At 39.0% G+C, this 12,545-nt stretch overlaps 1 protein-coding gene across 1 annotated transcript in view; it reads left to right on the top strand.

Moving 5' to 3' along the window:
- FBXO22 (F-box protein 22) overlaps window positions 1–12,545 on the top strand; it is a 34,437-nt gene that overhangs the window by 5,804 nt on the left and 16,088 nt on the right. Inside the window, exons 3-4 of the mRNA XM_033920680.1 lie at window positions 2,528–2,615; window positions 7,868–7,963. Coding sequence (XP_033776571.1) covers window positions 2,528–2,615; window positions 7,868–7,963 — 184 coding nt within the window. The remainder of the gene's footprint in view (window positions 1–2,527; window positions 2,616–7,867; window positions 7,964–12,545) is intronic.

The following is a 12,545-nucleotide window of genomic DNA, read 5'->3' as shown; positions in this document are numbered from 1 at the left end:
GTACGATACTGTATTAGACTTATGTGTGGTGTTGTCTTTAGACTTATTGTATTGTATTATATTTAGACTCGTTGTATTATATTGTACTGTGTGGTATACACTCATTGTATTGTATTGTATTGTTTTGTCTTGTATTGTATGTTGACTTATTGTATTGTATTGTGACCTTGTTATTCGCTGAATGTCCAGCCTTCTTACAGTGTGAACCGCCTAGAAGTCACCTGACTATGGCGGTATAGAAAAATAAAGTTATTATTATTATTATTATTATAAAAGTTCTTTAAAGTTTTTTTGTCGTGAAAAAGCTATTCTGAAATGGATGTCTCTGAAAACAGGATGAAGATCCATTATTTTCCAGTGGCGTCTTAATATCTTTGAGACACTATTGATGTTAGGAGAGTACTCTAGAATGCAAGTAGCAATGTTATCCGTTGACTCAGTTTCCCGAGGTAAGAAAAGGAGGTCCCTATTGATGAATTTAGCTCTCTTATAGGCTTTCTTTAAAACTGCTGAGGGATATCCCCTGTTTTTTAAACGGGAGTATAGTTGTTTACTTTTCTGTTTGTAATCTCCGATATCGGAACATAGCCTACGATAACGGAAAAACTGAGAAGTGGGTAAACTGCGTTTGAGAGGATTCGGGTGATTGCTTGAAAAGTCAAGAAAAGTGTTTCTATCTGTGTTTTTCTTGTATACTGTGGTTTTAATGGAATCACTCTCTTTGGTAATAAGGACATCTAAGAAGGAAATGTGGTTCAGATGACTAGTCATACTAAACTCTACTTTTCGATGTCTAGAGTTTAACCATATAAGGAACTCATCTAGGTTCTCTTTAGAGCCTTTCCAGGCTACAAAAACATCGTCTATAAAACGTAGCCACATGACGATTTTATCAGAAAAAGGATTATTCATAATCCATGTATTTTCAAACTTTTGCATGAAGAGGCACTGATCTTTGTGACATTCCATTCTATTGCATTGGTGAAAGTGTTTATTTCAATAGGATGTGACTGAAACACTATCCTGGACATATAACTCTGAAACTGTAGAACAGAAGGATGGTGATCTTGAAGGTGGATAGTTTCCAGAATCCTTTAGGTTAATGATAGGTTCCCCTAAACAAAAAAAAAGTCAATGCTGTTATTTTATTATTATACCACCTGGTACTGCCTAAAAAAGGAATATCTGCTTGTTTCAACTCTTTATTTCTTCGTAACAACTATATCAAAATGACCTCCTAGAGAACTCCATTCCTCAGATAAGTCACTCTTAATGTTACCCTTCTCCTGCACTGTCAATTCCAGACTTCGTTCCTTTCATCTAGCTGCCCCCTACGCCTGGAATAAATTACCTGAGTTTGTCCGTCAATCCCCTTCCCTTCCCTTGTTTAAAAGCAGACTGAAACCTCGCCTTTTTGATATAGCTTTCAATCCTTAACCCTACTCCTCTGCCCTCCAACCAAGCCAGCTGATTAACCGTTCCCCTTAACTGTATCCATGACATCCTGTTTGTCTGTCTTGCCTGCTCTTTCGAGCAGGGACTGTTTTCTTACTCTTTGTAACTGTGCAGCGCTGCATACGACTGGTAGCACTATAGAAATAATTCATTGTAGTAGTAGTGTGAAGAGTTTCAGTCTTTGGGAAGCGGAGCTGAGATTGTGATGTCACAATGCCTCATTCCACCAATAAGAGCCAATCTCATCAGTGATGTCACAAAGGCTTGATTGTCCTGTACTCCCCTCGGCTCTCCAACCCAGCCATCAGAGTAATCTTTCTCCTTAACTGTATCCATGACACCCTGTTTGTCTGTCTTGCCTGTTTAGATTGTAAGCTCTTTCGAGAAGGGACTGTTTTCTTACTCTTTGTGACTCTGTGCAGTGCTGCGTGCGTCTGGTAGCGTAGTAGTAGTAACAAATATGCTCAAATATGATAATTCCTCAAGACAGTCTTTAAGAAATATAATGAAATCACAACATTTTTGGCTTGCTCCTCCCTCCTCACACTTAGCTCCTTGTGCAGATATATAAACTTAGCACTTAAAGAGGTAAGAAGTTGATTTTATACACATCAATTTGCAAAGGAACAAATGTTTTATAACATTTTTGCTGTGAAGAAGAAGCATGTTTTCTCTGCACACACAAACTCACTATTTTTTTTGAGAAATGCAAAACCAAGCATCTGTGATAATATTTTCTCGATAGAAAAATTGTCCATGACATTATGAATGGATTAATGGAATTCATTTACTCCCATATTTAAACATTGCATGAATATATAGCCTCGTGCTACTTAATTAAAAACTAATCCTTATTTCAAGATGAATATGTCTTAAATAGAAAACTATCTTTTAGATAGATTTTTTTCTTTAAAAAAGCATTTTATTAAAAATTTCAATTTAAACAAAAACAATGTGTGTTTAAATTTTTTTAAAATCATTGATTTTTATCCTCCCTGCTATCTAAAGAAGTTACTCTGTAAGATGTAGAATTGGTATAATAGTATGTGTCTTGTTTCTTTTCTCTGTACAGAAGGTGTATATCCTGCCTGAAACTGTTCTGTATATAGCTGATGCAGACACTTTCCATGGCCAAGGAGATGTTCAGAGACAAAAGAAAGGTAAGAATATAAACTCTGTTTGCAGGTGGCCAGCACTTCCATGATCGACTTACCATACAAACCCATTGCAGATGGCAATTGTCCTGCAGACAGAATGTGGAACACTTTTGCCCCTATAACCACAACTGAAGTCAACACATTCCTCACTAAACTATCCACATGCAACAGTAACCTTGATAAATTCCCCAATAAATTATTTGTGATTGCACCAGACGCTATTAATCAATGGATAACCAAATTTCTCAATTCCCTATTACAGGATGGGCACCTACCATACCAAATGGGTCGTGTAGCCTTAACTCCTATCCCCAAAACCCAGAGTGCAGACTTATCCATTCCCTCAAACTACAGAGCAATCACAGGAATCCCTATATTGACCAAATTACTTGAAAATGTAGTCTGCAAACAACTGAACCAATACATAGAGCAACACTGCTGCCCACACCCAACTCAGTATAAATACGTAGCACTGAATTATTACTTCTCAAACTAACAACAAATAAGCAGTCTCTGTATAAAGAAAAACAAGCAGTTGTACTACAATTCGACATCTCAACCATAACCATCTTTTGTTGAAATTCAGTGAAATCAGAATAGGAGGATCAGTTCTTCATTGGTTTAACTCATTCCTAACCGATATAGAATGCGTTGTGTGGAAAGACAACACCTTCTTCAAAGCTGGAGATCCTTCTGTGGCGTACCTAAGGGCTTCCCTCTATCTCTAATGTTATTCAACTTATTTATGAACTCACTTGGTGAAATCAAATTCACAAACGGAGAACAACAACTAACTTATGCTGACGACATCTTCCTATTATTACAAATTGACCCATCAAATCTGATGAGTCAAATGCAAAAGAACTCTTATCAGGAAGAATCTGAAAGCTACACTATATAAGAGAGATGTATAATGTTGATAATCACACTTTTAAATCTGAAGGGTTAAATGCTGCAATTCCCAAGAAAATGTCTTAGTTTTTTTACAATTTACAATTTTTAAAAATTTTATATACCATCTCAATGCCACACTAAAGAGTCCCCCACAAAATCCTCTACCTGTTCCACATATTCTGCCTACCTATTTTCTTCATTTGTATACTGCATTTAACTTAACTATATAAGCGGCATATAAGTATGATAGTATTGTATTGTATTGCAGGAGTTGCCATCCTTTTGTAATCCACAAGCAAATTTGATTCTATAGCAGTGCCTTTCTCCTTCGTTTTCTTTTTTTTAACATCTTAACATTTCCATTTCTTTAAATGTTGCTATCCTTTTTTACCGCTTTGTCTCTCAATTTTAAAATCCTTTCTTGCTCTCTTTGATGCACACTTACATGGCCAAGCCTTTGTCACTTGTGCATAGTGTAGCATGAGTATAGCTGCCTTCAATAAATTTTGTTGCCCTTATAAGATATTCTTTATTTTTGCCTACTCTTCTTCTACTTCTCCTAGCATTTTCCGCTCAGTTAAGGACTCCTTGAGTTACGAAGTTTAGGACCTTAATTCTTTTCCACCAGTGCTGTAATACTGGACAACCGCATTCGATGATCACTGGCTCCTAGGCAATCGGCTACAATCAGTAACAAGAGAACATGATAACAGATAAAGAACATGGGGCCCTATCTGTGTCTCTATAGGGATCTGATATGCTGAGGGCTTTTCCAAACAGTGGAAGACATTGGAGATAGAATTATTTCACTTATTTCTTAATTTTTTATCTCATTTAACATAGCCTCCTTACAATTAGTATGCAGGAGAAAACTCCTGATAAAACTCTACATTCCCTTCCTCTCCCATGGAGATCCTTGGTGCTTGTCTTATGTTTTCTTGTACTGTTCATGCCTCCACTGAGAGGTTTCATGTATCCATCAACCTTTTTGTAAAGAAATATTTCCTTAAGTTAATTTATTTATTAGGTATTTATATATCGCCAATTAAGGTTATCTAAGCAGTTTGCAATCAGGTACTCAAGCATTTTCCCTATCTGTCCCAGTGGGCTCACAATCTATCTAACTCAGTATATAATTCATCCAACGATTAAAATTTTAGGAGTTATTTTAGACCAGCATCTTACAATGCAAGCTCAGGTAGATGCTGTAGTGTGTAAATGCCACTTCACATTATGGAAATTGCGAATAATTAGATCTTATTTTGAATTTACTGCTTCAATCGTTACTACTGAGTCTTCTCGATTATTGTAATATTATCTATCTGACAGTCACCAAGAAAGAATTAGCAAGACTTACAATAATACAGAATACAGCGGTCAGAATGATTTACGGCCTGAAGAAATTTGATCATGTTACACCCTTTTATCGCGAATTGCATTGGCTGCCAATGGAGGCCCGGGAATTGTTTAAACTAGGCTGTTTCTGTTACAAGGCTGTTTATGGTACAGCTCCTTCTTGCTTGGTCAATAGATTTTCTTTAGCATCATACAGACATAGTAGAAGAACTCATCCTTTGTTTAATTTTCCATTTGTCCAGGGTTGCAGGAATAAGAAATTTTTAAATCATACTTTGGCATCTCTTCATGACAACGAATTCCAAATATTGTTGCTTACTACCCATTCCTATGGCCATTTTAAAACAATTGAAGACCTATCTTTTTTCTAAATATTTGACTGTTTAACGAATTATCTTATTTCATGTAACATGTTTACTTTTATAACTTTTTGTAAACCGCGTTGAACTTCTGGTTACATGGTCAATAAGCACAATGTTATGTTATGTTATCTAACGTACCTGGGGTGATGGAGGATTGAGTAACTTGCCCAGCGTCACAAGGAGCAGAATAGGGTTTGAACCCCCAGCTTCAGGGTGCTGAGGCTGTAGCTCTAACCACTAGGCCACTTACTTCCTCTGAATCTCTCCCCTTTCATTTTTCTAACATGACCCCCTCATTCTAGAGCCTCCTTTCCATTGAAAAAAGGCTGCCTTTTGGATATTTGTCAGAAACACTCACTATTTGTAGGAACTAGTTCTAGTAATTCCCCCTCTCATGTATACAGTGCTGTACATTAATAATAATTTTATTCTTTTATACTGTCATTACCAAAAGTTCTAGGCGGTTTACACCAAGAGAAACTGGACAGTCAGCGAAATACATTCATACCATAAAGATAAAATCATACAATAAAAAGTTTAAAAATATGGTTACAATCTTAAGAATACCAAGTGAAGTAATAAATTTGTCAAACATAGAAGACTTGACTAATTTTCGAAAAGAACAGTAAAATGTAGCTTGATGAATACATTCACCAAGCCAAAATTGCAGTTTACATGCTTGACACGCTAAGGTCCTATGAAACATGTAAAAGACAGTCCCTGCTTGACAAAGCGTACAATCGTTCAAAACAGACAAACAGGACAAATATTAGGGAATTACTTATGTGGAAATGATTAAAACAGACAAGGGTACTACTCTATAAGTGAATAAGAGTTAAAAGCAGCCTCAAAAATGTGGACTTTTAGCTTAGATTTGAATACAGCCAGAGGCAAGCTTGGCGTACCGACTCAGGAAGTCTTATTCCAAGCATATAGTGCCGCAAAATAGAAGGAACGGTCAAGATGGTGCCATGAAGAGGTGGGCAGGAAGACAGCTGCTCTTTCCACTGGCACTGGTTGCGATGGGAAAAAGAAAGGAGACGACCCTTATTTACCTTCTGGTCCAGTCTTCCACACTCCATTTGTGGCAGCCATCATTGGAGGATTGCAGCCTCGGCAACCAGGCACAGCAGCTGGAACTTTGGATGGCTCCATGCATGGAGCTTATGGAAGGGGTCTCATAAAGCTCTGAGCTTCTCCTGCCACCCTCGTGGTCTGGAAGTGCATCGACAGTAGGAAGCAAGGTTCAGCTTGATGTGTCAACGCCTTGTTTTTGCTGTGTCTGCTGGAGGGGATCCTGCTTCCATTTCCTCACAATGGGCCCCTTTTACAAAGCCGCTGTAGCGAGTCTTGGTACAGCAAATGCGATGCAGCCTCTAGGAATTGAATGGGCTGCATCGCATTTGCCGCATAGGAATTGCCACCGTTTCTTTCTAAAAGGGGCCCATGTGAAGCAGTTGAGATATGAGTTTAGGAGGCTGTTGTTGTAGCTCACAAATAGGGAGGTCATCTCAAATGCCTTCTGGAGAAAGTGGGGTGCTAAATATACTGGCAGAAATTACAATGAAGTCTGTGTGGGAAGCATTACAGATTCTGGACAGATCTCTTCAGGTACTTCCATTTCCGTTTAAATACAATGTAGATTTTTCTACATGACTCAGGCTCAGACCCAGAGTCTGCATGCTTCCAAGTTAGTTCAGTTGAAGAACCAGGTAGCTGATTTGGAAAATTGTGATACAACTCGGATAAAATATAAAGATTGAATTCAATATAGATTGGAATATCTGGACAATCAAATTAGGAAGAAAAATATCAGATTTTTAAATTTCCCAGGTCATTGCTGTGATAAAAGTGCTATCCACGGTAGGAAAAGACTCTATGGATACTTTGGGTAAAGTAATACAATTTAGTTTGTTTTCTTTTTGGCCAAAAAGGATGTCCAATTTGCACAAAAATGGCACACAGAAGTTCATATGGTCACACAATATATAGTTAGTACATACTTTTATTAGTCCCTCCTACCTCTCTGCTCATTGGATAGAGCAAAGACAGTTCACAACCTATCAGACCCCTTTACACATACATCCTGTCTCTCCACCCTTAATTACTTTTCCCATTACCACTATTCCCCAGACCCCTGACTCTATTTACAATTGCCCATATTTGGGCACTGGCTCCTCCTCTCACATGCGCGCCCCCAACGTAACAAGCTCAGATTAGCTTTTTGAGCAATAGCTCTTATGGTTAGTTATGCAGAGTTATTAGATTCTGTACTTTTCTTGACTGTAGGTATTGTTTTCATACAGTTATTGAGTACTGTTCAAGGAATGCCCACCCCTCCCTTCTGATTCAGCAATATTTCTTCTATATGCTCATAGTGTTAAACAAATTCCTTGTGCACATGTAGAAGAGAGGCTTCTCTCTCTATTGAACTGTTTTATGGACTAATAAACTCTGTGTTTAGCTGGTTTAAGACATCTCGCTTGCCTCTTTTGTTGTATTTGCTGTGTTGTTTAAGTATAAATTGATGTTATATGCTGTTGCACTTATTGTAAGTTTTAAAAATGAATAAAGAATATATTTTTTTTTTAAAAAGTGTCTACATGTAAAATGTTCTTTAATTTTTCATTTAATATTTTGCAGCAAGGAAGAAAAATGGTTCAGAAATAGCATCTGTACTGGAAAATTTGTTCCCGAGCCAGTGTCAAGTTCTGGGAGTGGTCACACCAGGAATTGTAGGTAGGTGCAATAAAAATAATTGTTCTGTTTCTGCTGCAGGATTTTGATCTATGATAATCTTGTACCCTTGCATTCCCTGAGTATGTGCCCCTGCTCTTCAGTTTTTTCAGTATACTGTATACAGCATGGGTAAGGTTTTTCATTATCATTTTGAAATGGTTCCAAAAAGCTAGGAACTATGGATAAAAGATACAGTTGAATTGATTTTTCAACTTTATTTTAAACTGCCTGAAGCACTTGCAATAAGAGGAAGTGCAACATGTCACAGCAGGCCAGTGCTCTGTTGATATTCAGCTGCACCGGGGAGGGGAAGGCCCGTCATTTAGGACTGGCAGCCTGAAGCAGGAGCCTCAGAGCTGACTTCTAGCTTCCAACTTTTTAAAAAGGTACTGGTGAGATTCAGAAGGGATTGGGGGGACCATCCAGTGGCAAGAGGGAGTGGGCATCCCTCCTGCCATTTTATTTGGGTTGGGGGAGCAGTGGTTCAGTGGGACCATGGCACAGGAGTGTTCTGCATGGGGCATCCCTCCTGCCTTTTTTTTTTAGGGGGGGGCAGTGGCTCGTGGTGCTTGGCATAGGGGGGGACCATGGCGCGGGGGTGTTCTGCGTGGCAGGAGGGATTGGACATCCCTTCTGCCAATTGGGGGGGTTCAGAGTGGGGGGATGGTGGCTTGGGGGTACCTGGCACGGAGGGGGGCTTTTTTATTTTTTTTAATGAGACAGATTGTGTGTAACACACACACACAAACACAACATCTGTGCCATTAAAAAAGAAGCTCTCACTGCTATTAGGGCTCTGCGCATGTGCCAGTGGCTCACTGAGCGATTGATCAGTCGCGTTTGCATGCAAACTTGATAGCACATTAATCGCTGCTAGAGAATCAGCCAACCGCAATTCAGTCGGTATCTTTAGTGCATCTAGCCTTTATTCACTTATTTAACCAGTTAGCAGTGGAATTCAGTCTCTGCTAAACGGTTAAATGCTGATTCTGTCAAGGTTCATCCATGTCAGGCATTACATTAGTTGAAAGGCACATATAGATTTTATAAAAGTGCTTATATAAAAGGGCTCTACCAAAGAGATTAAAGGAGTCATTCTCTTTAATCCACCATTGTTTATTTTCATCTCTAAATTAAATTAATGCTTATTGGTGGCACTTGCACACATTGGTTTGTAAAGTTTTATAGATATGAAAAACTGTTTTAGTTTCTGTTAAGCTAAATCTTTTGTGACTTGCCCCCAAATATGAGTAATTTTTTTCACTGTTCTTCCATTTTTGTTTTTGTTATAAAAACTGATACATTCCTAGGAGACATACAGTACAGTAAAAAGCAAAAGCAAAGGTCCCTAGGCATGGGATGGCATTCACCACATTCTCTATCACAATGGTCATTTCTAATGCAAAAGCTATACCTCCTGCATCTCTGGGCTGTGCCCCATCTCCTCTGTTTTTTCCTTCTACAAGTGAGTTGGAAATTGTCTTTCTGATCTGCACTGATTTAGATTTTTTATTTTCAGTTCTTCATCCAAACTGTGAGGCTTATGGTGCTCCAGAGGTTCCCGGTTTGACTGGGACAGCTTTGCTTGGGCGAAGATACGGACTCTGCGGTCAGAAGTCTGTAGCTAAGAGGGCAACCCTTTTACAAAGGACCTGCCTGGCCAGCCTGCCCTAATACTTTGGTGGCTTGGGGACCATTCCCCTGCAAACATGGCTCGCTGCTGCTTTTTACAGGAGCTTGAGCGTAGGCTGTGTGGCTCCATGTCAGCCCTGAGGGCTTTAGCGAGTGCTGGCTGCATTCTTCCCCCTCCAAAAGATGTGTGAGGAGCTGTTGGGATCCGAGATCTCATGCTCGTTTAGGGTCTGACTGGCAGCCCAAAGAAACAAGCATTTGGAGTGGAATTTCTTGTATGTCTGAGGCAGCTTTTTTCTCCATTGTCCAGCTGCAGTTTGAGCTGAAATGGGCACAGCACTAACATAACAGTGAATTCAGGCTATTGTAGCCTGTGGGAGACATCAGGGTGGTCTACAGATTGAAGTTTAGAGGTTTAGGGGGCTGGTATTTGGATCCCCCACCTCCAAAAACACATTTGTTGAATTTTTTGTGTGTTTATTTAGCTTTCCTGGGCCTTTTTTTGGTGCTAAAACCCTGCTGTGACAGCCATCTTGGATTTCCCAATTTAACTAAACTCTGAGTTCTTTCTTAGAGATCAAACTCCACGTAAATCAGAAAGTCTGACTGACCGTGATCCTAGCCACAGGTTTAAAGACAAAGGCGAAAAGTTTTGGCATACTAGCTGTTAGAAGAGTTCATCTCCATTATCTCGAGGCAATGAATGATTTTCATGTCTTGGATCTTTTTATTTTTTTAATTTACTAATGAGTACTAGCCGCCTGACAGGGCAGTCTTCTAAGGTTTCCATGTCAAGATGGATTTGCAGGGCTATTTCTTCAGCGTACATCGGGTGTGGAAGGCAACCACCAATTTTGGGGGGGGGAGAGAACACTCTACAAGGAATGTGGTTTCTTCATGGGCAGAGGCTCAGGCAGTTCCGCCCGAGAAGATTTGTAAAGGCGGCTATGTGGTCCACACTCACACAAAATTTTATAGGGTGGATGTAGTGGCACAGCTGGACATCACTTGTGGGTCCTCTGTGCCAGCAGCAGACTCATCTGCCCCACTGGTTCAAGACTTGTATGCCTTTTGCACTAGAAGGGAAGATTAGGTTCTTATCTCGATAATCTTCTTTCTAGAAGAAAGGCATATGAGTCCTGATGGCTAGCCCTGTCAGATTCCAATTAGCCTGCTAGTTGTCTCAAACATGTATGTATTTCCAGATGTGTATGTCCGTTGTCAGACAGATCCAAAGAGTACTGATTGATCTCTCCATTCCAATGAGAAAAGCGAGAGGCTTGAGAGCTATATAAGTGTTAATGCTGGTTGTACTCGGGTAGGTGGCTTGTTCGTTTCCACCTTGTTCTCGGGTATATTGGCATTGATTTGTTCAAAATACTGCACTTTAAGCTCTTAAGTTTGACCATATTAACCCTCTTTATATGCCTGACTATATACTTACGATATTCTATAGAACTTCTTATAAATTCAGTGTTCTCTCTTTTCAGATTCAGACCAGTGGTCTTCCTTTATTTCTACCTAGTTTATTTTGGGGTTTTTTGTTCCTTATTCTCCTCAAAGGCCACTTTGCTCAACTCAGCAACACCTTTTGGCTGTTCCTTCTTTCAGGCATATATTAATAGATATTCATAGAAATTCCTGTTTTTCAGTAATGGCACCTATTCTATGGAATTCTCTTCCATTCTACCGTAGGACCAAACAACTTTAAATCTTAGCTAAAAGCCTATTTTTTAACTTGGCATAATTTGGCATTTGGATGGATCAATTTCATTATTTTTCAATCGAAGTCCCATCTCCCTTTTGTGTTTTCCCTCTCCATTCTTTTCCTTTGAATACAAAAATTGTAAACATACCTAATCCTCTACCCTTTTGTTGTTGTTGTTAACATCTTGTAATTGTTTTATTATTTTAGAAATTATTTTCTCCCTGTTGATTTTATTGTAAATCACTTAGACTAAACTTCTGTTTATATTCTGCGGTATATCAAATAAATTGAACTTGAACTTGCCTTTGACTTGTTGCAGATCAGAACAGAATTGGTTGGTCAATTAGTACCTTGTTTCCTGTCTCCTTATCTCTCCTCTTATAGGAATTGTTAACTGTTTTAATATGAACTGAGGAGATGGGGCACAGCCCAGAGATGCAGGAGGCAGAACAAAGAGAAAAAGGTAGATGATAACCTTCTACAGACTCGCAAGTAAAGGAGAATAACCCACTGGTTTAAGACTCGTATGCCTTTCTACTAGAAAGATGATGAGGTAAGAACCTAATCTTCTTTTTAGCTCAATTAATTGTTTTTCATAATAATAGCCATACTGGGTTAGACCAATGGTTCATCTAGCCCAGTATCCTATTTCTTTAATGGCCAATCCAGGTCACAAATACTGGGCAGAAACCCAAATAGTAGCAACATTCTATGCTACCAACTCCAGCACAAGCAGTGGCTTTCCACATGTCCACCTCAATAGAAGATTATGGACTTCAGGAACATGTACAAACCTTTTTTAACCTTATCTATGTTAACTGCTTTTACCACATCCTGTGGCAAGAATTCCAGAGCTTAACTATTCTTTGAGTGAGAAATATATTTCCTCCTATTGGTTTTAAAAGTATTTCTCTATAACTTAATTGATTGTCCCCTAGTCTCTGTAGTTTTTGATAGAGTAAAAAATGTGTACACTTGTATCCATTCTACACTACTCAGGATTTTGTAGACTTCAGTCATATCTCCCCTCAGCTTTCAATTTTCCAGGCTGAAGAGCGTTAACGTCTTTAGTCTTACCTTGAATGTGAGAAGTTCCATTCCCTTCATCCAGGGGTAGGCAATTTTGGTCCTTGAGAGCCAGAGCCAGGTCAGGTTTTCAGGATATCCACAATAAATATGCATGAGATAGATTTGCATCTCAAGGAGGCAGTGCATGTAAATCCATCTCGTACATATTCATTG

Source organism: Geotrypetes seraphini, chromosome 14 (genome assembly GCF_902459505.1).
Source record: "Geotrypetes seraphini chromosome 14, aGeoSer1.1, whole genome shotgun sequence".
Taxonomy (NCBI): Eukaryota; Metazoa; Chordata; class Amphibia; order Gymnophiona; family Dermophiidae; genus Geotrypetes; species Geotrypetes seraphini.
This window is presented reverse-complemented; position numbering and strand designations above follow the sequence as displayed.